This window comes from Oncorhynchus mykiss, chromosome 10 (assembly GCF_013265735.2).
Source record: "Oncorhynchus mykiss isolate Arlee chromosome 10, USDA_OmykA_1.1, whole genome shotgun sequence".
NCBI classification, from domain to species: domain Eukaryota; kingdom Metazoa; phylum Chordata; class Actinopteri; order Salmoniformes; family Salmonidae; genus Oncorhynchus; species Oncorhynchus mykiss.
Window position 1 is genome coordinate 66,753,599 of NC_048574.1, and position 25,036 is coordinate 66,778,634.

The window sequence follows — 25,036 nt, forward strand, 5'->3', positions numbered from 1 at the left end:
ACCTTGACCCTTGAGTGAACTCTCCCTGGCCAGGAGGCAGTGCTGGGCGGAGGTGATCAGCTCTGGGAAGTCCTTCTTGGTCGAGGCCTGCTGCTCTATCTGGTTCTTAAGGGAGGCTAGTACCTGATATGGAAACACATATATAGTAACATCAGTGGAACATCAGACAGGAAATACAGTACCTTCAGAAAGTATTCACACCCCTTGACTTTTTTGTTGTGTTACAAAGAGGGATTAAATATGGATTTAATTGTAACGATCTACACCAAATACTCTGTCAAAGTGGAAGAAAAATGTGAACATTTATTAAAACATTTATGACAAATAAAACACTAATACATCTTGATTAGATAATTATTCACCCACTGAGACAATACGTGTTAGAATCACCTTTGGCAGTGATTACAGTTGTGAGTCTTTCTGGGTAAATCTCTAAGAGCTTTGCATAGCTGAATTGTACAATATTTGCCCATTATTATTCAAGATATTATTCAAGCTCTGTCAAGTTGGTTGTTGATCATTGCTAGAAAGCCATTTTCAAGTCTTAGCCATAGATTTTCAAACCGATTCAAGTTAAAACTGTAACTCGGCCATTCAGGAACATTCAATGCCCTCTTGGTAAGCAACGGCAGTATAAATATGGCCTTGTGTTTTAGGTTATTTTCCTGCTGAAAGGTGAATTAGTCTTCCAGTGTCTGTTGGAAAGAAGACTGAATCAGGTTTTCCTCTAGGACTTTGCCTGTGCTTAGCTGTATTCCATTTAATTTATCCCAAAAAACTCCTTAGTCCTTGCCGATGACAAGCATTCCCATAACATGATGCAGCCAACACCATGTTTGAAAATATGAAGAGTGGTAATCAGTCATGTGTTGTGTTGAATTTGTCCCAAACAAAGCTTTGTATTCAGGGCAAAAAAGTTATTTTCTTTGCTTCATGCTTTGCAGTATTACTTAAGTGTCTTGTTGCAAACAGAATGCATGTTTTGGAATATTTTGTATTCTGTTCAGGCTTCCTTCTTTTTACTCTGTCATTTAGGTTAGTATGGTGGAGTAACTACAATGTTGTTGATCTATTCTCAGCTTTCTCATTACACAGCCATTAAACTCTGTAACCATTTTAAAATCATCATTGGCCTCATGGTGAAATCCCTGAGCAGTTTCCTTCCTCTCCGGCAAATGAGTTAGGATGGACACCTGTATCTTTGTAATGACTGGATGTCACCATGCTCAAAGGAATATTCAGCGTTTGCTTTTTAAAATTTTATCTACCAATCAATGCCCTTCTTTGCGAGGCATTGAAAAACCTCCCTGGTCTTTGAATCTGTGCTTGAAATGTATTACTTGACTGAGGGACCTTACAGATAATTGTATGTTTGGGGTAGTCATTCTGAAATCCTGTTAACCACTATTATTGAACACAGAATGAGTCCATTCAATTTATGTGATTTGTTAAGCACATTTTTACTCCTGAACTTACTTAGGTTTGCCATAACAAAGGGGTTGAATACTTGGACAATACATTTCAGCATTTAATTTTTTATTACATTTCAAAAACGTTCTACTAACAAAATTCCACTTTGATATTATGGGGTATTTTGTGTAGATCAGTGACACAAAATCTAAATTAAATCAATTTTAAATTCAGGCTGTAACACATCAGAATGTGGAAAAAGTCAGGGGTGTGAATACTTTCTGAAGGCACTGTAGCTGCCAGAGCACAGAAAGTACAAGATAAATATTGTATCAGGCTATCCTGATCTCGCGAGCTTACCTTGAAACAAGATGGTGGATCAATGAGATCACCATGCTGAATTGTTTCGTTTTTTTGCACGCATAAAACATTGTATTGAGAAAAATGAATGCGATCGTTGCATTTCCACAACGCAAGACGCCTTATCAAAGAAAGTGTACATTTGTTTTGACTGAATTAAGCCAACAGGCTTTGCGTACTTGATACCAAGAGTATTGCTATACACACTATCAGGTGTAAAACGGGTAGCTTTTGTATAAAAGCATATCACACGATTGAAAACAAAACCAGAGGCATAAACGAGACAAAACAAGGGCATTAAGCAAGACAAGACACGCTGATGATGAGAGAACCAAACCGTATTCATCTCCATGACAAACAATCCACCTCTTTTAATCTGGACCCTAATGAAAATGAAGTGCCCAGTGTTTGTACGTCAACAACTTGCCATCCCCTTTCATCCCCATCCAAACATTCCCTTTAATGCGAGCTTTCAAACATCCCCATTCCATTTTGATTTACTTGTTTACACATCCTCTATTCAATTATGCATGAATCAGCCGACAGGAGAGAAAAACACTGTGTTAAAGTCTCACTAGACTTGTTTCACAGCCATTTTGAACTCTGTTTTCATTGCCACGTAAAGTGTACTCCAGCTCATAGTTGTGTCCTAAATGGCACCCTATCACCTATATAGTGCACTACTTTTACCCCGGGTCCATAAGGCTCTGGTTAAAAGTAGTGCACTATATTGGGAATAAGGTTCCATTTGGGACACAACATAGTATTCATAATCTCCTCTCTAATTAATACTATTCATAACGGATCCCTCCTCTCTAACTTCTAACAGGTTTTCTGGTTGTTTCATGAGTCTCCAGAGGTTTAAACAGCTTAGAGCGGTGAGAGTGAAAAGCAAACAGTTTTTTTGGGGAACGTTTTTACACCTCTAATGCTTACTAAATGGAGCAGAGTGAAATGTTTACTAAGAGAGTTGTCTCTCTTTTGAGTAGGCGTGCATTGCAGTGTCTATGATGAGCATTTTAACAGCAGGACTGTGTCCATCTCTGCCTCAAAGTCAATGAGAGAGAACAAAGGATACAGATAGACTGAAAGTCAAAACATAGTCAGAGATAGATGGACAGACAGACTGACATAATTAATGGAATCTAGGAGCGTGAGTGGACACTGGGCTGGTGACAGTCACACTCAGTCACACACACACACACACTATCTGTACCTGATAGAGTGAGCGCACGCTTGGCTGGAACACCATGTTGGTGTTGAGGAGGAAAGATTGCAGCAGGGGCTGGGGGTAGGCAGCCAGCTGGGCCAGTATACCAGTCAGCAGGAGGTTGACATGGAGAGAGTTATCCAGCATGTTCTCCAGACGTGACAACAGCACACTGACAAATGGCCCTACAGGAAGAGAGAAAGAAAGTCTTCACTCAGATTGTCAAACCTGGTTAAAGATCAAGAACAAGCCTTAAAGTAAGGCAGATAATACTTCAATCTACACAGGAAGAGAGAGAGAGACTTTACTCAGACTGAAGTTTTATCTGTCTTACGTTAAGGCTGGTTATTTAACCAGGTTTGACAGTCTGAGTAAAGCCTCCCTCTCTCGCTATGAGTCAAATGCATTGTAAGATAACCACGTTGTGATTCTTCAGCAAATTCTTGACACGTGTTAGAGAGCTGACCTTCAAACCTGGTGAAGATATTGTACAAAAGTTAAGGCTTTTATTTCTGAGTATGTTGTTTTATCTTACCTGTAAAAGGCACAGAATGACTCTTAGTGCTCCCACTGCGGAGCTTGGTCCCAAACAGGGACAAGTGCTGCTTCTCCAGCTCAGGCGTATCCACAGAGAAGGAGCTGAAGTCCACCTCGTCCTCCTCCATGGGGGTGACAACAGGATTCCGGAACTCTTTGTCCACCGTTTTCACAGGGCTGCTCCCCCCAGTCCCAGCCTCGTCGCTGCCCAGCGTACGAATCAGCTCCTCGTACTGATCCATGAGGTCGTCCCCCACCTCAGTAGCCAAGGGGCTCTGGAGGTTGGAGTTGTGGTCCTCAACATGAGCTTTGACCTCCTTTGACCCCTTTATGACCTCCGAGCTGTTGACCTCCATGTTGGTGGGATGGAGTGGAAGACTCAGGCCATTGCTGAGGGGGACCTCATCCTTCTCCTGTAGACTGGATACTTTGAAATGGTCCTCCTCAAGGTTAAATTCTGAGTCCATTTCAGATTCCGGTAGTGTCTCCCTGCTGGGTTTGCGGCGATCCACAGTATCGCGGGCGTCCTTCTTTGCCACAAGGTCATAGACCATGACATCATCCTGGAAGTCGGACTCCTCGATGTAGGAACCCTTAACCAGCATGATGGCAGTCCTCCTCATCTCCTGGATGTGTTTGGGCGGCTCGGCTGCAGGCGGCTGTGGAGGTCTACTACTCTCAGCAGTAGCAGCCTCGGGGGACACCACCGGACCGGCATCATAACTATCGTCCCACTCCAGCTCTAGTTGATTAGTAGGGGCTGGGTCTGTGGTCTGGGGCGGGCAGGGGGGACGAGGCCGTGGATGTGGATGTGACCTCTTGGGGTTGACTGTCTGGGCTTGGCGTCCCCTGGCCCCAGCCTCCTCCAGGGCACTGGGTTGGTACTCCTCTGGAGGGGGGTCCTCTCCATCGTAGGGGGCTGACCACACCTGGCAGGCCCGGGTGCAGCTGCTGATGCCCAGGCGGGCGTTGTAAAGGTAGTGTAGGTAGTTGACGTCCAGGTAGATCTCAGAGCCGATGACGCAGGAGTAGCCCGAGCCATCCTCCTCCAAAAAGGACTCCTCGGTCTCTGAAAAACAGACAGAAAGACAGGGAGCACTACAAGTCAGTAATGGATCTAACAGTGATAGACAGAGAGAAACAGACACACAGAGAGACAGACACAGACAGAGAGACAGACAAACAGTGAGACAGAGACAGACAAAGAGAGAGACAGAGAGAGAGAGAGAGAGAGAGAGAGAGAGACAGAGACAGAGAGACAGAGAGAGGCAGAGACAGAGAGAGACAGGCAGACAGGAAACAGAACAAGTCAGTGCGATGAATAATATAACTAATCTTGGCTGACACACTGCGCTGCATGCGCGCTGAATTCACGCACAGCAGAACTAATGACGTTGACAATTAACCACAGGAGGCTAAACTGATTTAATTGAGATTTAATGAGTTGATAAAAACACTTTCTAATAAGGCCTCTTATGTTATTAATCTGACAACATGAGACTTCATGTAAAAATCAAACAGAACCATAACTGATGGATGTTTGAATGACTCTTAATAAGGAATAGTAAATGGATAGGAATAATGCAGTATCAATAGAACGCGTTCTTCTACGGGGATAGAAATAATGCATTATCAATAGAACACGTTCTACTACGGGGATAGGAATAATGCATTATCAATAGAACATGTTCTACTACGGGGATAGGAATAATGCATTATCAATAGAACATGTTCTACTACAGGGATAGGAATAATGCATTATCAATATAACATGTTCTACTACGGGGATAGGAATATCAATAGAACATGTTCTACTACGGGGATAGGAATAATGGATTATCAATAGAACGCATTCTACTACGGGGATAGGAATATCAATAGAACATGTTCTACTACGGGGATAGGAATATCAATAGAACATGTTCTACTACGGGGATAGGAAACTACATTCAGCGGACCATTTTTGTCCGAGCAAATGGGCGGAAAATAATTGTAATAATTTGTAAACTGCAAATTGACCACAACTAAGCGCAAACAGAGATGGTATCTATTATTTTATTTGTGGGAATACTTGGTAACAGATTTCCTAGATTAAATAATTTATTTGCTGAATTCCTGGTGATTTTACAGACTTCTTGGGGAGCCCAAAAAAATCACTTGCGGGGCCAGTTTGGCACACAGGGCAGAGAGAGGCAGAGGAGGATGTTGCAGGCAGCAGAACGTTCTCCACGGCGTCTCCAGACTGTCATGTCTGTCACATGTGCTCAGTGTGAACCTGCTTTCATCTGTGAAGAGCACAGGGCGCCAGTGGCGAATTTGCTAATCTTGGTGTTCTCTGGCAAATGCCAAACGTCCTGCACGGTGTTGGGCTGTAAGCACAACCCCCACCTGTGGACGTCGGGCCCTCATACCACCCTCATGGAGTCTGTTTCTGACCGTTTGAGCAGACACATGCACATTTGTGGCCTGCTGGATGTCATTTTGCAGGGCTCTGGCAGTGCTCCTCCTGCTCCTCCTTGCACAAAGGCGGAGGTAGCGGTCCTGCTGCTGGGTTGTTGCCCTCCTACGGCCTCCTCCACGTCTCCTGATGTACTGGCCTGTCTCCTGGTAGCGCCTCCATGCTCTGGACACTACGCTGACAGACACAGCAAACCTTCTTGCCAAGGCTCGCATTGATGTGCCATCCTGGATGAGCTGCACTACCTGAGCCACTTGTGTGGGTTGTAGACTCCGTCTCATGCTACCACTAGAGTGAAAGCACCTCCAGCATTCAAAAGTGACCAAAACATCAGCCAGGAAGCATAGGAACTGAGAAGTGGTCTCTGGTCACCACCTGCAGAACCACTCCTTTATTGGGGGTGTCTTGCTAATTGCCTATAATTTCCACCTGTTGTCCATTTGCACAACAGCATGTGAAATGTATTGTCAATCAAGTGGACAGTTTGATTTCACAGAAGTGTGATTGACTTGGAGTTACATTGTGTTGTTTAACCTTTTACGACTAGGGGGCAGTATTTTCATTTTTGGATAAAAAACTTTCCCGTTTTAAACAAGATATTTTGTCACGAAAAGATGCTCGACTATGCATATAATTGACAGCATTGGATAGAAAACACTCTGACGTTTCCAAAACAAGATATTGTCTGTGAGTGCAACAGAACTGATGTTACAGGCGAAACCCAGATAAAAATCCAATCAGGAAGTGCCGCATTTTTTAAAACAGCCTCATGCCAATGACTCCTTATATGGCTGTGAATGAGCTACGAATGAGCTTACTTTTTCTATGTATTCCCCAAGGTGTCAACAGCATTGTGATGTATTTTTACGCATTTCTGTTGAAGAATAGCCGTAAGGGACCACATTTAGCAAGTGGTCACATGATGTCTCCCGCAGAAAATCTTGCGTAAAATACTGAGGTAGCCATTTTTCCAATCGCTTCTTATGAGAAACCAATTGCCTCGATGGATATATTATCGAATAGATATGTTAAAAACACCTTGAGGATTGATTCTAAACAACGTTTGCCATGTTTCTGTCGATATTATGGAGTTAATTTGGAAAAAAGTTTGCCGTTGTCGTGATAGCATTTTCCGGTCGATTTCTCAGCCAAGCATGATGAACAAACGGGAGCTATTTCGCTTACAAAAATAATATTTTTGGAAAAAAGGAACATTTGCTATCTAACTGGGAGTCTCCTGAGTGAAAACATCCGAAGTTCTTCAAAGGTAAATGATTTAATTTGATTGCTTTTCTTATTTTCGTGAAAATGTTGCCTGCTGCCAGCAGAGCCTAGCATAGCATTATGCCATAATAAACTTACACAAATGCTTGTCTAGCATTGGCTGTAACGCATATTTAGAAAATCTGAGATGAGAGTGTGATTAACAAAAGGCTAAGCTGTGTCTCAATATATTTCATTTGTGATTTTCATGAATAGGAACATTTTCTAGGGGTATTTATGTCCACTGCGTTATGCTAATTAGTTTGAGGCTATCATTACGCTCCCGGATCCGGGATTGCTAGTTTAAGTGTTCCCTGTGTGGTTTGTGTTTTGTTGGTTTTAGGTAAATACCACCTCCACAAATTAGGTCAAAGCGCTCGCCACCAACAATGTTATGACTAGTCGCAACTCAGTGAAGGAACTTTTTGTGTGTTGGAGATTTTGGCTCAGCGTAGAGCTCATTGAAGTTGCGATTGTGAATACAGAAGAGAGGGAAGTGTGAATCAGATTAGGATCAAATGTGATCTTAATTTGTTTCGTCTACTCAGACTAAGCTGCAGCACATGGCCTAAAATCCCTAACACAAATATCCAGGCCACTTGAAACAAAGGAAACTAGATTGTCTATCTCTCGACCTATAATAATGAAACCCATTGTTAAAATCCTTCAGAAGTAACAGTTTATTCTCTGAGAATCATTGATGCATTCAAAAGATCACCTTCAAATAGAAAGCAACTGGTTAAATAGGGGGTTAATTCCACTTTACCTCTGCATGTGGCACGTTACACTGTCTTGTCCTAGTGATAGGCATATATAAAGTACAGAACCATCTAGAAATCTCCAGTGAACCTATCTTACCCATGGTGCCAGTGTTAGGACTGTTGTCTGTACCCTTTGACCAGAGGATGGAGTCCAGCTGTCTGAGGGGTGGGGGGCTGTGTTCGGGGGAGCAGCAGGAGGGTGTGAGCGCCAGGATCTTAGCGGCCGACACAGAGTAGAAGTCTCTCTCCTTCACCACACGTCTCTGGCTCAGCATCATGTGATTACAGGGAATCAGGTACCTGGAGAACCAGAGGAGGGGGGGTAGATCCTGTTAGGGAGCCCCAGCAGGGGGAACTGAGACTTGGGTTAGGAGGAGGACGGGGGGTTATGGTTGTACCAAGAAATGCAGATAGGTCGGTGTTTGGGTGTTAAGGAGTAAAAGCGGAGTAAGATCTCATCACATTGTAAACCAATCAGCTGTGAGAAACTGAATTTGTAAGTGTGTGTACACATCAACTAGGTATACAGGGCCTCCCGGGTGGCGCAGTGGTCTAGGGCACTGCATCGCAGCGCTAGCTGTGCCACCAGAGACTCTGGGTTCGTGCCCAGGCTCTGTCGCAGCCGGCCGCGACCGGGAGGTCCGTGGGGCGACGCACAATTGGCCTAGCATCGTCCGGGTTAGGGAGGGTTTGGCCGGTAGGGATATCCTTGTCTCATTGCACACCAGCGACTCCTGTGGTGGGCCGGGTGCAGTGCACGCTAACCAAGGTCGCCAGGTGCACGGTGTTTCCTCCGACACATTGGTGCGGCTGGCTTCCGGGTTGGATGCGTGCTGTGTTAAGAAGCAGTGTGGCTTGGTTGGGTTGTGTTTCGGAGGACGCATGGCTTTCGACCTTCGTCTCTCCCGAGCTCGTATGGGAGTTGTAGCGATGAGACAAGATAGTAATTACTAACAATTGGATACCACGAAATTGGGGAGAAAAGGAAAAAAAACTAGGTATACAAAGAAAGACATCCGACACCCCAAATGTTCCATATAATATCCTCATGAACATAGAACATGGAACAGGCCCCACCCACTCACCTCAAGATGAGCTGCAGCATCACATCCTCACAGTACAGTCCAATGAGAGTCTGGAACAGCGCCAGAGACACAGTACCCAGCTGGAAAACACCAAGAAGATAAACATCACAAGATGATCACAAAGGCCTCAGAGGACCGGAATACATCACAAGGCTGGATTAACAAGTAAGAGATTACCAAGGCTGAATTTCAAAATGGCTGCCTGTGGCGCGTGGCATCATACCTGTTTAAATGTTGCAGAGTGACCATGGACAGCCTGAAGTCACAGCATTTGATGATACTTGTTTAGTAAGTATCCCTGATGCAACTTCACTTAGTTGGCATGTAACCAGCTAATACTGCCCCTATGTCCTTAATGTGTTATATTTTAGGCATGGTGTATGTCTTGATTAAGTTGGATTGTGTGGAAACAGGTGTATGCCGGAGTTGCTGACAGCTGAATAATGATAAGAGTAAGGAAATGTCTGTCCATTTGAGGGTTTGGAATGGGGCGACTCACCAAGAGTGAGTCAACCTGGCCAACGCTTTCGACTCTGTCAATCACTGCATTCTTATCAGCAGACTCAATAGCCTTGGCCTCTCAAATGACTGCCTCGCCAGGTTCACCAACTTCTTCTCAGATAAAGTTCAGTGTGTCAAATCAGAGGGCCTGTGGTCCGGACCTCTGGCAGTCTCTATGGGGGTACCACAGGGTTCAATTCTCGGGCCGACTCTTTTCTCTGTATATATCAACGATGTCGCTCTTGCTGCGGGTGATTCCCTGATCCACCTCTACGCAGACAACACCACTCTGTATACATCTGGCCATTCATTGGACACTGTGTTAACAAACCTCCAAACGAGCTTCAATGCCATACAACACTCCTTCCGTGGCCTCCAACTGCTCTTAAACGCTAGTAAAACTAAATGCATGCTTTTCAACCGATCGCTGCCCGCCTGCCCGACTAGCTTCACTAGTCTGGACAGTTCTGACTTAGAATATGTAGACAACTACAAATACCTAGGTGTCTGGTTAGACTGTAAACTCTCCTTCCAGACTCATATTAAACATCTCCAATCCAATATCAAATCTAGAATCGGCTTCCTATTTCGCAACAAAGCCTCCTTCACTCATGCTGCCAAACATACCCTCAAAAAACTGACTATCCTACCATCCTCGACTTTGGCTATGTCCTTTACAAAATAGCCTCCAACATTCTACTCAGCAAACTGGATGCAGTCTATCACAGTGCCATCCGTTTTGTCACCAAAGCCCCATATACCACCCACCACTGCGACCTGTATGCTCTCATCGGCTGGCCCTCGCTACATTTTCGTCGCCAGACCCACTGGCTCCAGGTCCTCTATAAGTCTTTGCTATGTAAAGCTCTGCTTTATCTCTGCTCACTGGTCACCATAACAACACCTACCCGTAGCACGCACTCCAGCAGGTATATCTCACTGGTCATCCCCAAAGCCAACACCCCCTTTGGCCGCCTTTCCTTCCAGTTCTCTGCTTCCAATGACTGGAACAAATTGCTAAAATCACTGAAGCTGGAGACTTATATCTCCCTCACTAACTTTAAGCATCAGCTGTCAGAGCAGCTTACCGATCGCTGCAGCTGTACACAGCCCATATGTAAATAGCCCATCCAATCTACCTACCTCATCTCCATATTGTTTTTTACTTTTTTACTCTTTTCCACACCAGCATTTCTACTTGCACATCATCATCTGCACATCTATCACTCCAGTGTTAATTTGCTAAATTGTAATTACTTCGCTACTATGTCCTATTTATTGCCATACCGCCTTACGCCATTTGCACACAGTGTATATAGACTTTTTGTATTGTGTTATTGACTGTATATTTGTTTATTCCATGCGTAACTCTGTGTTGTCCTTTTCAAAACCATCAATGTTAAATGGGCTGCAGGTATCAGAAGTGTTGTTTTCTACCCTGTAGAGTACAAATCAGCCCAGGAGCGTTTTTCACAGTTGAGTAGTCCTGTGAAGAGAGCACTTGAACGTTTCAATTGACAAGTCTCTGTTTGATGTTAATGAATGAAGCCTTTCCAGCAATTCCCCCTGTTTGAACTAGACATTACATTTCCTAATATTTACTTGCCTTGTATCATGAGTCCAACGACTAATTAGATAGTTATTGCGCATTGCCATGTCAACAATCTGCTGTCTTTGATACTGACATTTTAAATATTCGCTTAAATTATTAGGAAACGGCCTCTGGGGAAACTATTTATCTCCAAAACAAGTCTCAGTTATTTTAAACATGACTCACACAGCATAGCAGCAAGATTCACAGACAACTTTCTGAAGGATCTAATTTATGCCAGGTTGAGGAGGCCTGGCTATTTACTAAGTGTTATTAGGAGACTCTAGGTTGAAATATGCACAGTAATCAATATGTTTTGCAACTGTGTGCGATGTGTGTACTTGTGAGTGCTAGCACGAAGGCTCACGGATCTGAAAAGGGATGTTGACATATGTGCTGAGCAGGTGCTTCAGCCTGCAGACTCACTCCCGTACCTGGTGTGTCGATGCGGCTGACCAGCGTGTCCAGGATGTGGACATTACCTGGAAGGGTGTGTCGAGGCGGCTGACCAGCGTGTCCAGGATGTGGACGTTACCTGGAAGGGTGTGTCGATGCGGCTGACCAGCGTGTCCAGGATGTGGACGTTACCTGGAAGGGTGTGTCGATGCGGCTGACCAGAGTGTCCAGGATGTGGACGTTACCTGGAAGGGTGTGTCGATGCGGCTGACCAGCGTGTCCAGGATGTGGACGTTACCTGGAAGGGTGTGCCGATGCGGCTGACCAGAGTGTCCAGGATGTGGACGTTACCTGGAAGGGTGTGTCGATGCGGCTGATCAGCGTGTCCAGGATGTGGACGTTACCTGGAAGGGTGTGTCGATGCGGCTGACCAGCGTGTCCAGGATGTGGACGTTACCTGGAAGGGTGTGTCGATGCGGCTGATCAGCGTGTCCAGGATGTGGACGTTACCTGGAAGGGTGTGTCGATGCGGCTGATCAGCGTGTCCAGGATGTGGACGTTACCTGGAAGGGTGTGTTGATGCGGCTGACCAGAGTGTCCAGGATGTGGGCGTTACCTGGAAGGGTGCGTGGATGTGGCCGACCAGAGTGTCCAGGATGTGGACGTTACCTGGAAGGGTGTGTTGATGCGGCTGACCAGCGTGTCCAGGATGTGGACGTTCTCGTGGCGGTGGAGGAGGATGAAAGAGAGGAAGGTCTGCAGCAGGATCGGCTCTGACACCGACCGCACGAACAGGTCCAGATAGGCCGTGGTAGTCATCACCTCCTCCAGGGTCAGCTAGAGAGAAACACACAACCATCAGTAGGCTGGATACAAATACGCTGCATTCTTCCATCCAATCTTCCTGGAAGTAGTGACTGGTCTGACATTGATCTGGAATGGTGGACGTAATACTGTGCGATCCATGCTGTGTTTATACTGACCTTGTGGAGGGCTGGTGCCAACACAGGCACCAGAAAGCCATTGTAGATGTAGCTGACCAGCTGGTCCCTGATGCTGGGGTGAGCCACCTGAATGACTGCATTGCAGAACTCCAGTGAGTTGAGGAACTGGACCAGGGTGGGCATCTGTAGCCAGTCCTCTCTGTGGAGGCAGTGCCACTCCTCACCGGGCACCTCCAGCTTGGTGGGCAGAGACGAGTAGAGACCGCTCAGCCCCGTGGCCAGCACCTAGAGGAGGGAGAGAGACACATTTAGTGGAACCCCTTCAAGTAGGCTATTGCTTACTTACACCATATAAACTGTACACTGTGGTCTGGTATCACGCAACCATGTTGTTGGGAATAACTAGGATCTAATATTATTGTGTGTTTCCTTTCATCTTCGCATGAGTTTCCTTTTGTGCATGTGAAAGATAACTATCCATGACTTTGCACAAAGGGCTCAAATGCCTTGGCAGGATAGAGCGATGCCTCTAAACCAGGGAACTGAATGGGTCTCTGTTCTGACTTCCTGGTACAGGTATATCCCTGTCTCTCCATTGGCTTATCCAGGCAGTAGGAAGCTAGGCAGGTAATCCTGTGACAAAGAGGTATTGTAGCCTACTCCTGCTGTGCAGTTACGTCAAATACTGTTACATAACTGGTTATGGTCCATGCAGCCTGTACAGTCTCTCCACGGTACAGGTGAGATTGAAACCCATTCTGTTGACACTGTTTAAGCACTGCCAAGCTAGATAGTCAGTCCACAACGGCTTAACAGAAGTGTTTGATAGTGAAGATACTAGTCGCAACAGGACAAGTGTTCTGTGGGGGATACCGTAAAAACATTTAGATGGGCAGACTGGTGCATTGAGGATGACACTTTAGAGAGTTATAGTTAATGGGTTACAGTATAGATTAAATATGAGCAACATACATTACATTAATTATGAGTGGGGAAGTGTGTGGCACAAATGACTTTTATGCATTTATGTGTTCACTCTGGCCTCACTCCTAGTGGTGTTTATGTGTTCACTCTGGCCTCACTCCTAGTGGTGTTTATGAGTTCACTCTGGCCTCACTCCTAGTGGTGTTTATGTGTTCACTCTGGCCTCACTCCTAGTGGTGTTTATGTGTTCACTCTGGCCTCACTCCTAGTGGTGTTTATGTGTTCACTCTGGCCTCACTCCTAGTGGTGTTTATGTGTTCACTCTGGCCTCACTCCTAGTGGTGTTTATGAGTTCACTCTGGCCTCACTCCTAGTGGTGTTTATGTGTTCACTCTGGCCTCACTCCTAGTGGTGTTTATGTGTTCACTCTGGCCTCACTCCTAGTGGTGTTTATGTGTTCACTCTGGCCTCACTCCTAGTGGTGTTTATGTGTTCACTCTGGCCTCACTCCTAGTGGTGTTTATGTGTTCACTCTGGCCTCACTCCTAGTGGTGTTTATGTGTTCACTCTGGCCTCACTCCTAGTGGTGTTTATGTGTTCACTCTGGCCTCACTCCTAGTGGTGTTTATGTGTTCACTCTGGCCTCACTCCTAGTGGTGTTTATGTGTTCACTCTGGCCTCACTCCTAGTGGTGTTTATGTGTTCACTCTGGCCTCACTCCTAGTGGTGTTTATGTGTTCACTCTGGCCTCACTCCTAGTGGTGTTTATGTGTTCACTCTAGCCTCACTCCTAGTGGTGTTTATGGCGCAGATATAAATGATGTTTTCCCCTTCCATGCTTTGATGTTCCATGCTCCATGGAGCATGTTCCATGCTACTGTATGTTATAAATCTACCAAGTCCCTTCTCTTCATGGTCTCACATCCAAACGACTAGTGTGTGAATCTATGCATGTGATAGGTCAGCTTCTTTGAGAGCTTAATGCATAAGAAGCTTCATCCCCCTTCCCCCTCCCTCAAAGCTGAAAGTGAGTGGAGAAAGGCAACATTACTAAAATTACCTCTAGTTGATTTTTTTTAAACCTTTATTTAACTAGGCAAGTCAGAAGAACAAATTATTATGTACAATGACGGCCTACCGGGGAACAGTGGGTTAACTGCCTTGTTCAGAGGCAGAACGACAGATTTTTACCTTGTCAGCTCGGGGATTCGATCCAGCAACCTTTTGGTTACTGGCCCAACGCTCTAACCACTAGGTTACCCGCTGATTTACCTGTGCCCGGCTTCATCAATAAAAATGGGCATTGACTTATGGCTGTGTGATTTTAGAGTTACCATCCAAAAGCAAGTGATTTCCCTGGTGAGCTAATGCATCAAGATGGTGGCATGGTTTGATAATTATTCTAATCAACAACACAGGTCAAAGTTACTACATCAGTCTAGTGCAATTCGATTAATATAATTTACAATCATCATGGACTTGTGTTCATCCATTTTGTTTCATCAAACAAATATTTTTTAAATAGTTTACATTTTAAATATACAGTCTAAGATGTGTATAAATTATTTTTACAGCTGGGCTGAGTTTAGCCTTTTAATAACATGGGTGTGTTGCTTGTTACATTATCAAAAGCATATAAATACCTCACATTTAACATACAACAGCGCCACTCTCCCTCGACCTGGTTTATTATGCATACAGTAGGCTAAGCATATTTGGGCTATGAATATCATACGCCTATCAGGGGACAAAGAGAGGTCAGGGATATTAACTTGTTTGGTAGTTGGTACAATGAGTTAATAGGACATTGAGTCAAGGGCAGAACAATCATCCATATGACATGTATACAGAGGAGATGGAGAGAGAGGAGAGAGAGAGGGGGAGGACAAAATCTAAACAAAGAGAACGAGAAGGGCAAAGGGACAGTGAGACCTAAGAAACAGAAATACAGAGCCATAAAACGAAGAGTCACAAATCACAGACAGAACGTGAAAGAGACCAAAAGGAGCAAGACAACAGTATCATAAAGACAGACACCTCTCCTCACCGGACAAAAGTAGGTGTTCTCTGCGATGTGCTGGGCCACGCGCTGGTTCTCTGCAGACAGTGACATGATGAGGAGCAGGGCGTCCCGGGCCTGCTGGCCCACCAGACCCTCCCGGTGGATGAAGGGGATCAGCAGGGAGAAGATCAGGAAGTTGGCCGCCCCCTGGTCCTCACTGTAATAATAATCATCATCATAATTGATGAGATTTCTAGAGAGATTTTCCAGTATCTCAAAGCACTTTACATTGTAAGGTGAGAAGCTCACCTGGTATGGAAGAAGAGCTCCAGGACAGACTGGTCCTTGGCCAGGACACAGCACAGTTGGTTGAGTAATGACACCAGCTCAGCCTCCACCTCCGGGCCAGCTGTCCCCGAGCACGACGACAGGAGCATCATTAAGGGTCGTAACACAGGTTTGTGGTGCAGTAAGGGCTGCCGCGCCTGGCCCACAATCATCTCGTACATCTTAGAAGAAGGAGATTACTTTATTGTCAGTTGTTACTGAGATGTGACTTTTTCCTTAATCCCAATCCCCCGAGACACCCTCCTCACCCTCTGCCAGATTTCCCTGTCAGACCAGGGATTCAACCCCCCCAACCCTCCAGTTACCGACCACCATCTCTAACCTCTACACCTACCTTGAGCTGCTCCAGTTTCATATCATCAGTAAACTGTCGTCTCAGGCTCCACAGGAAGAGCCTCTCCATGACGTTCTCCATCACCACAAACTCCAGGATGGGTCCCATGGCTCCCGCCTGGCCGGCGTCCTCCTCCATGAGCAGGAACAGCATGTGTTCCACGTAGTTCTGCACCGCGCTGGCCTCGTCCCCCGGGATGGGCCCGCCAAAACGCATGGGGCCGCCGCTGGAGAGGCCGATGACACCAAGGGCAGCCATGTTGCTGCTGGTGTTGCTGCGGAGAGGATCATGCTTCTCCAGGATCTTTACCACCTGAAGGGACAACGGGGAAGGTACAGGGTTATGTCCATAGAAATGAATATAGTACCTGTATATCTGTGATAATTTCACCTTCATTTTACAAGGAAGAAGATCAAATAAGATGAGATAGTTCTCGCAGTGAACTGAATATTGTCTTTGGTCAACTTGAAGTTTATTCGATAACCTTGATAGAGCAAGGTTAAATAAATCAACTAGCAATAGAGACACAAAGCTATTACAGTATGCCATTGCTACTGTCATCGTAACAGTTGAAATCAAATTAGTTATTTCATCGCATGTACACCAGAGTATAAGACAAACTCTCTCAGACTCTGCCAAAGTGCTTACAATGATGTTCAGGCTAAATTAGATTGACTGAAACATGTTGGTTTGTTATGTTGGTAATATTCTCTCGGGAGGACTCATAAGTGACAGTTAATAATCGTCATCGGACAGCCTGCTGCTGCCTTTATTGATCTAGATGAACACAACAGTCTCTATTACAAGAGGAAGAATTGAGAGAGAATACAACTCAAGTCCTACGGGAAATAAATCGGGGAAAGCTGATGCATCGTTTGTGATTTTACGAAGATTATGTCAATATAATATCTTAAGCCCAGGCATTTACAATTGTGTATAAATTGGGTTTGTGATATTCCAAATCCACTGTTGCCTGCGGAATTCTGTACTGAAATGTAAATGGACAACCACAAATCAAGTGACATCGCATTTATATTGACAGTGAACCATAAACAAAATGAACGCTGACAGCGACGTGCATATAATATAAATATATTGATGGTAAATCAGCTTGATATGAAAGTGTATACGGCTGTTTTGTCCTCTATATGTACAGTGGGGCAAAAAAGTATTTAGTCAGCCACCAATTGAAAATCACATTGTAGGATTTTTAATGAATTTATTTGCAAATTATGGTGGAAAATAAGTATTTGGTCAATAACAAAAGTTTATCTCAATACTTTGTTATATACCCTTTGTTGGCAATGACAGAGGTCAAACGTTTTCTGTAAGTCTTCACAAGGTTTTCACACACTGTTGCTGGTATTTTGGCCCATTCCTTCATGCAGATCTCCTCTAGAGCAGTGATGTTTTGGGGCTGTTGCTGGGCAACACGGACTTTCAACTCCCTCCAAGGATTTTATATGGGGTTGAGATCTGGAGACTGGCTAGGCCACTCCAGGACCTTGAAATGCTTCTTACGAAACCACTCCTTCATTGCCTAGGCGGTGTGTTTGGGATCATTGTCATGCTGAAAGACACAGCCACGTTTCATCTTCAATGCCCTTGCTGATGGAAGGAGGTTTTCACTCAAAATCTCACGATACATGGCCCCATTCATTCTTTCCTTTACACAGATCAGTCGTCCTGGTCCCTTTACAGAAAAACAGCCCCAAAGCATGATGTTTCCACCCCCATGCTTCACAGTAGGTATGGTGTTCTTTGGATGCAACTCAGCATTCTTTGTCCTCCAAACACGACGAGTTGAGTTTTTACCAAAAAGTTATATTTTGGTTTCATCTGACCATATGACATTCTCCCAATCTTCTTCTGGATCATCCAACTGCTCTCTAACAAACTTCAGACGGGCCTGGACGTGTACTGGCTTAAGCAGGGGGACACGTCTGGCACTACAGGATTTGAGTCCCTGGCGGCGTAGTGTGTTACTGATGGTAGGCTTTGTTACTTTGGTCCCAGCTCTCTGCAGGTCATTCACTAGGTCCCCCCGTGTGGTTCTGGGATTTTTGCTCACCGTTCTTGTGATCATTTTGACCCCACGGGGTGAGATCTTGCGTGGAGCCCCAGATCGAGGGAGATTATCAGTGGTCTTGTATGTCTTCCATTTCCTAATAATTGCTCCCACAGTTGATTTCTTCAAACCAAGCTGCCTACCTATTGCAGATTCAGTCTTCCCAGCCTGGTGCAGGTCTACAATTTTGTTTCTGGTGTCCTTTGACAGCTCTTTGGTCTTGGCCATAGTGGAGTTTGGAGTGTGACTGTTTGAGGTTGTGGACAGGTGTCTTTTATACTGATAACAAGTTCAAACAGGTGCCATTAATACAGGTAACGAGTGGAGGACAGAGGAGCCTCTTAAAGAAGAAGTTACAGGTCTGTGAGAGACAGAAATCTTGCTTGTTTGTAGGTGACCAAATACTCATTTTCCACCATAATTTGCAAATAAATTCATTAAAAATCCTACAATGTGATTTTCTGGATTTTTTTCTCTCATTTTGTCAGTCATAGTTGAAGTGTACCTATGATGAAAATTACAGGCCTCTCTCATCTTTTTAAGTGGGAGAACTTGTACAATTGGTGGCTGACTAAATACTTGTTTGCCCCACTGTATGTGCCTTAGTGTGCAGATAATCAGTCCCTCTCTAGTAGGATCTCCCTACATAAGCCTCACTAATGAATACAGGACTGTGTTCAGTAGGCCACAATGCATGAAAAAAGTTCTGTTGCCTGGGAAAAACAAAAATGTGTATTCTCATTGGACAGGTTCAAGTAGTACCTCCCTGTTTCACTACGTTTCAAAACATTCCTTTAATGAACACAACCCAGACATGGGAGGAACCATTCATAGAGCCACAACAATGAGCTCACTGTCCCCACCAGGCCCTGCTACCATGGCGATGGGAAGTCCACTGAGAGCAGAGCAGAGGGAGAGCCACACTGGCTGACTGAGACAGAGCCCCCAGGTGACTGATTGATCCAGGCGTGATAACCGCACAGGATGAGTGAAGAGAGGGAAGGAAGAGGGAGGGGAGTAGTGATGGGTGTCATATTAAAGTTGCCACTTCCTTCACTCATGTCTGTCTACAATCCTGTCGGGTATTTCTGGTGTAACAAATAGCTTTGAGGACATAGCTGGGTAGCACAGTAGGACTATAGATGATCAAGTGGCCTTTTCTAACCACTGACTGGACTGACTAGTAATACATGGAGGTGGAGGCATGGAGCCGTCAGGATAATGGATAACATGTACTGGTACATAGAGATAAATCAATATAGTTCCCTTTGTGTACTGGTATCTGTATAGAACCATAGTGAGATGAAACAAACTGTTGCCCAGAACATATTATCCTGTCCTGGGCAACCCACTACACTGAGTGAATAACATCCAGCTCTCTCAGACATCCTAACAAAAGGACAGTGATTTCACAGGGGTCTGGAGAGGGAAAGATAAGGCTGAAGCCATTGACTGTCAATGAAAGTCTACCTATTTTTCTGAAATGTCAACAATGTTCCTCAATACAGGGTCCCGGGGGGTGCCTACTTAGCAGGCTGGGCTTTTCCAGGAATTCAATAGCACTCCTATCACGCTATTAATTAGCCAAAATGTAGCAATTAAGACTCAGCTGGAGCCGTATTGTAGTGGCAACCTGCCTGCAGAGGGTCCAAGACCTAGAAATGTCCTACATTTCAGAATATGATTCTGTTGAAACCCTTAACAGTGCACTTCACAGACATAACATTTATATTATCCCATAGAGCGGTGCACATTTGGCCCAACATCGTCCTGGTTAGGGTTTGGCCGGTGTAGGCCGTAATTGTAAATAAGAATTTGTTCTTAACTGACTTGCCTAGTTAAATAACAGGTTAAAAATAAATAAAAATGATAAATGCTGAGAATGATACACAAAAATGAAACAGATTGAACATAATTTCAGGCTGTTCTACATCCAGCAACGTGAGCTCCAACCCCATTTGACAGTAAATTATGTTTGTGTTTCCAGGCCTTACTGTATTCTATTCTCTGTAGCTGAGAGGAGTGGAGACTCCTGCAAACTCCCTCCCACTGGGTTGAACTGAGGCTGAATAGAGAAGGGAGGAGCCAGTAGACAGTCATTATTTCAGTTACCACAATGAGGTCTGGGGCTGAGAGGGTTCACGTTCATGGGCGGGATTGTAGGAGTTTAGGTTGTAGGATTTAGGAAATGTTTGTGTTAGAGGTTCTGCGATGGGGTATGCCTTTAGTGTTCTGAGGGTTTGAGTTAGGGCCCAGTTCTACGAGATTGAGCTATACAAGTTAAATGAGGGTTTTGAGCTGAAGTTATATCTAAGGTTACATACAGAGTAGTGGTTTTGTTCACCTGTGCCCAGTGGTTCTTGAACACGATCATGCAGGTCTCTGGGTCCACCCCTTTCAGGACCAGGGCCTCCCCCTGTCTGCCATCCCTGTTTCCGTTGGCAACCATGGAGGCCATCATCATGGTGACCAGATCTCGTGTGGGTTAAACCATTACGCAGGACGGAGAGGGGTAGAGGGGGAGAGTCCTCACTGGAGACCGGCTGAAACCACTTGCACAGGGGGGTGAGGGAATACTGGGCATCTGCAGAACACAGAAAACATCATGTCATCATCCTGTACATGCAGATGGAGAATCAGTAGTTTATCATTGTTCAAACCTATAACAATACATACTATGGCATACTGTAGGAGTAGCTGACAGATTAAGACTACTGTTAGCACAGGACAGATTAAGACTACTGTAGCCATAGGACAGATTCAGGGTGATTGATTGGGACATTCACAGCAGCTAGGCATGTGAGAGAAAAGAGAGGGAAAACAGTGACAGGGCACAGGCAGAGGAAGAGAGCGAGCAAGAGAGGGAGACACTCAGCCGGTGGCACAACCCATGCCCTCTATTCCTCAGCTCGACAAGTGCCTGCGAAAAATACTTACCCAGGGAAAAGTGGTGATGGCTTTGTAATAATATAAGCCATTTAGCAGACGCTTTTTTCCAAAGCGTGGTACAGTCGTGCTTGCACACGGCGGTCCCGGGAATTGAACCCACTATGCTGGAGTTGCAAGCTCCATGCTCTAGCAACTGAACTACAGAGGACCACAGAGTTACAGACGTAACGCCTCGCTAGTACGCTACAATGCACAGTGAAATCCATAAGGTCCCAGTGACACCACTTTCATCACCCACTCACTCATCTTGTGACACCAGAAGAGATTATGATGCATGACAATAGAGTGTGTGTGTATTACCAGCTAGTGGGCTCGCGAGAACTAATAAAACACTATTCTTTCCATGAATGGTCTGGAACTGTTTTGGTATGTAAAATATGTCGACTTTGTCTGTAGCCTAAAGTTATGTTGATTCTGTTGGTTCTAGCTCTGTCCAGAAGCGCCTGTGAAAATATGTGTCCCTCACATATCTAGAAAGTGAGGTCAGGTGTTCGTTTCTCACACTGCTCGTCAATCGGGAACCAAAATAATGATTAAAAGTACTAAAAATAACTTGTCTATCAAGACACTGCAGAACTGTTCCTGCCTTAGCGTTTACCTGCTACACACTTAGACCTGTATCCCCACAGATTGAAATAAAACACAAATACATTCTCTATGCTTACACCAGCACCGATGGACTTTGCAATGCACAGAGCCATTGCTAACTTAATTATGTGACTGTGACAGTCAGATAACAATAGGTGCAAGCCAGGGTTATTTGTTGCTTCCCTTGTAAAGGAGGTGATTGTACAGGAAAGAGGACCATTGCTGCAAAGAAAAGCTTGGCTTTCTGCTAACATGGTGTAGTGCAACAGGCCATCTCCCTCCCCGCCCCAGTCCCTGCTCAGGTCAGTTATAAATAGGACTATAACTCAGGACGGAGGATATTTGGATTCTATTATCTTCCTAGAATCCCATGTTTCCGTTCCTCCAGGGACAGTGAATGGAGACTATGGCGGTTCTGAGAATCAGATGATTTTCATTCTAGGAGTCTAGGAGTCTAGTGCTATGTGATGTCATTGGTCAAGTGCCCACATCGGATGGGCGTAATTCTGAGAAAAACTGATGTTCAACAGATTATATCCATGCCAACAGATTATATCCATGCCAACAGATCACACTTTGAAGACTTGATAACAGACAATTGGGACTGACTAGACAGTAAATTTAAAAAACTGGGCTACCGACTCAATCTGACAAAAATGCAAACAAACGCACAATACCTAGTTAGCCGTTGCTAGGTACTGGCATATAATCAACCAGGTCAGTAAACAACATTTTAGGACAATGTCTTCTATTGAAGACGTCTGCTTCATACAGTGTACAATAACAACACATGAATTGCAGCCATGCACTGCAGGAGTTCAACTGTAACCCTCCTGCTGGAAGCAGAAGCAGCTGCAGACTGTCAGACCACAATGACCAATTAGAGATCAGAAAGGCTGCCCCTCAAATGGCCTCTCAACCAATCACGGCCAAATCAAACTTTTTTGTGAATGGTTTCGACCCACTTGAAGAGGAGAGACTCAACAACCAAACCACAGAGCTTGGCACCACAGAGACACACTGAAACACTCATGCTAAAGCTAAACACATCTGTTTTTAGTTAACACAGAGAACGTGCCTTATAGGAATGCATGAGGCAGGGTCACCCAAGACAGAAATCGCTGAGATTCCTACCTCTGTTTCACCATGGTTGCTAGTCTTGTATCAACAATACAGAATGTCCCCTCTTTACATCCAGACACACCCAGTCCTGTGGAGATAGAGAGAGAGGGAAGTCTAACTTTGACACACCAGAGGAGGTTTGAGAGCAGCACTGCCAGACAGTGTGACTGAGTGGAGTTCCTGGTAATGTGGTACGGAGCAGTGGAATGACTGGAGACTAGAGCTATGTGAGGAAGTGACTGGACGATGTGAGTAAGAGGCTCAGAACACCACTGACTGTAGAGAGAGGGGGGGAGTAACATATGAGAGAGAGTGAGAGAGAGAGCAATCCAGCAACCCCCGCCACATCCACACACACACTACACAAGCATGGAGACAACAGTGCCAAACTAACATCTTCTGAAAGAACATAATAAATGTCATCATCATTTGTTGAATAATCATGCTACTGTTCACTCCAATTAGAGTTGTGATATAATTGGCGTCTCTGGTCAACCATGAGTCCCCCTCTCCTCCCCTACCTCTGACACTGTCACACTGAGGCACCATGGGAAACCTGTCACAACATATTACAGCGCGCAGAAAGACTTTACTTCTACGATGTAACCACTGACCACACTCTTAGAGGGAAGTCAGATCACTGAAGTCCACACACGTCAAATAAAACATAAGCTAAAGCATTCTAGGCATTCTCGACCCCACCGACAACCATACAAAATGCACTGCATACCAGTCATGTCCAAGTTGACTTACTCTGTAGCGACAACTCTGAAATGTTTCCCTGAAGATCATATCGGCATGATAGTGTGTGTGTGTGTGTGTCAGCACCCCACCCAGCCATAAAACACCTATTCCGCTGCCCAGACTGTGGCTGTAGTGCCTCCAGGGACCTGCTCCACCCATGGAGGGGAAGGTGGGGTCCAGGTCCAGCTGGGTCAAAGCAAACAGAGAGGAGAGGGGAGGGGAAAGGAGGAGAGGGGAGGGGAAAGGAGGAGAGGGGGTGTGCTCTAAAGGAATCCACACCTCCATTCACCCTCACACCCTCTACTAGAGGTCGACCGATTAATCGGAATGGCCGATTAATTAGGGCCGATTTCAAGTTTTCATAACAATCGGAAATCGGTATTTTTGGACTCCGATTTTACCGCTTTTTTTAAAGTCAGTTAAGAACACATAATTATTTTCAATGACGGCCTAGGAACGGTGGGTTAACTGCCTTGTTCAGGGGCAAAACGACAGATTTTTACCTTGTCAGCTCTGGGATTCAATCGTGCAACCTTACGGTTAACAAGTCCAATGCTCTAACCACCAGTCTCTCATTGCACTCCATGAGGAGACTGACTGCCTGTTACGTGAATGCAGTAAGACAAGGTAAGTTGTTAGCTAGCATTAAAAACTTATCTTATAAAAACAATCAATCATAATCACTAGTTAACTACACATCGTTGATGATATTACTAGTTTATCTAGCGTGTCCAGCGTTGCATATAATCGATGCAACGCAGGGGGATGATTTAACAAAAGCGCATTTGCGAAAAAAGCACAATCGTTGCACGACTGTACCTAACCATAAACACCCATGCCTTTCTTAAAATCAATACACGGAAGTATATATTTTTAAACCTGCATATTTAGCTAAAATAAATCCAAGTTAGCAGGCAATATTAACCAGGTGAAATTGTGTCACTTCTCTTGCGTTCATTGCACACAGTCAGTGTATATGCAACAGTTTGTTGTGTACTAATTTGCCAGAATTTTACGTAATTATGACATAACATTGAAGGTTGTACAATGTAACAGGAATATTTAGACTTAGGGATGCCACCCAACGGTTCCGTATTTCACTGAAATAATAAACATTTTATTTTCGAAATGATAGTTTCTGGATTCGACCATATTAATGACCAAAGGCTTGTATTTCTGTGTGTTATTATGTTATAATTAAGTCTATGATTTGATATTTGATAGAGCAGTCTGACGGTGGTAGGCAGCAGCCGGCTCGTAAGCATTCATTCAAACAGCACTTTCGTGTGTTTTGCCAGCAGCTATTCGCAAGCACAGCACTGTTTATGACTTCAAGCCTATCAACTCCCGAGATTAGGCTGGTGTAACCGATGTGAAATGGCTAGCTAGTTAGCGGGGTGCGTGCTAATAGCGTTTCAAACGTCACTCGCTCTGAGACTTG

The 25,036-nt window shown here is 44.8% G+C and overlaps 1 protein-coding gene across 2 annotated transcripts in view; it reads right to left on the bottom strand.

Moving 5' to 3' along the window:
- The window catches only part of LOC110534509 (protein FAM160A1), a 65,254-nt gene that overhangs the window by 3,632 nt on the left and 36,586 nt on the right, over positions 1-25,036 (bottom strand). Inside the window, exons 2-13 of one of the 2 annotated variants that reach the window (XM_021619394.2) lie at positions 22,864-22,939; positions 20,537-20,776; positions 16,125-16,436; positions 15,752-15,951; positions 15,488-15,659; positions 12,556-12,801; positions 12,242-12,409; positions 9,085-9,164; positions 8,097-8,299; positions 3,516-4,586; positions 2,987-3,165; positions 3-123 (exon numbers count right to left, since the gene is read on the bottom strand). In XM_021619394.2, coding sequence (XP_021475069.2) covers positions 3-123; positions 2,987-3,165; positions 3,516-4,586; positions 8,097-8,299; positions 9,085-9,164; positions 12,242-12,409; positions 12,556-12,801; positions 15,488-15,659; positions 15,752-15,951; positions 16,125-16,436; positions 20,537-20,656 — 2,872 coding nt within the window. In that variant the 5' untranslated portion in view covers positions 20,657-20,776; positions 22,864-22,939. The remainder of the gene's footprint in view (positions 1-2; positions 124-2,986; positions 3,166-3,515; positions 4,587-8,096; positions 8,300-9,084; positions 9,165-12,241; positions 12,410-12,555; positions 12,802-15,487; positions 15,660-15,751; positions 15,952-16,124; positions 16,437-20,536; positions 20,777-22,863; positions 22,940-25,036) is intronic. The other variant, XM_021619393.2, reaches the window with a different exon arrangement.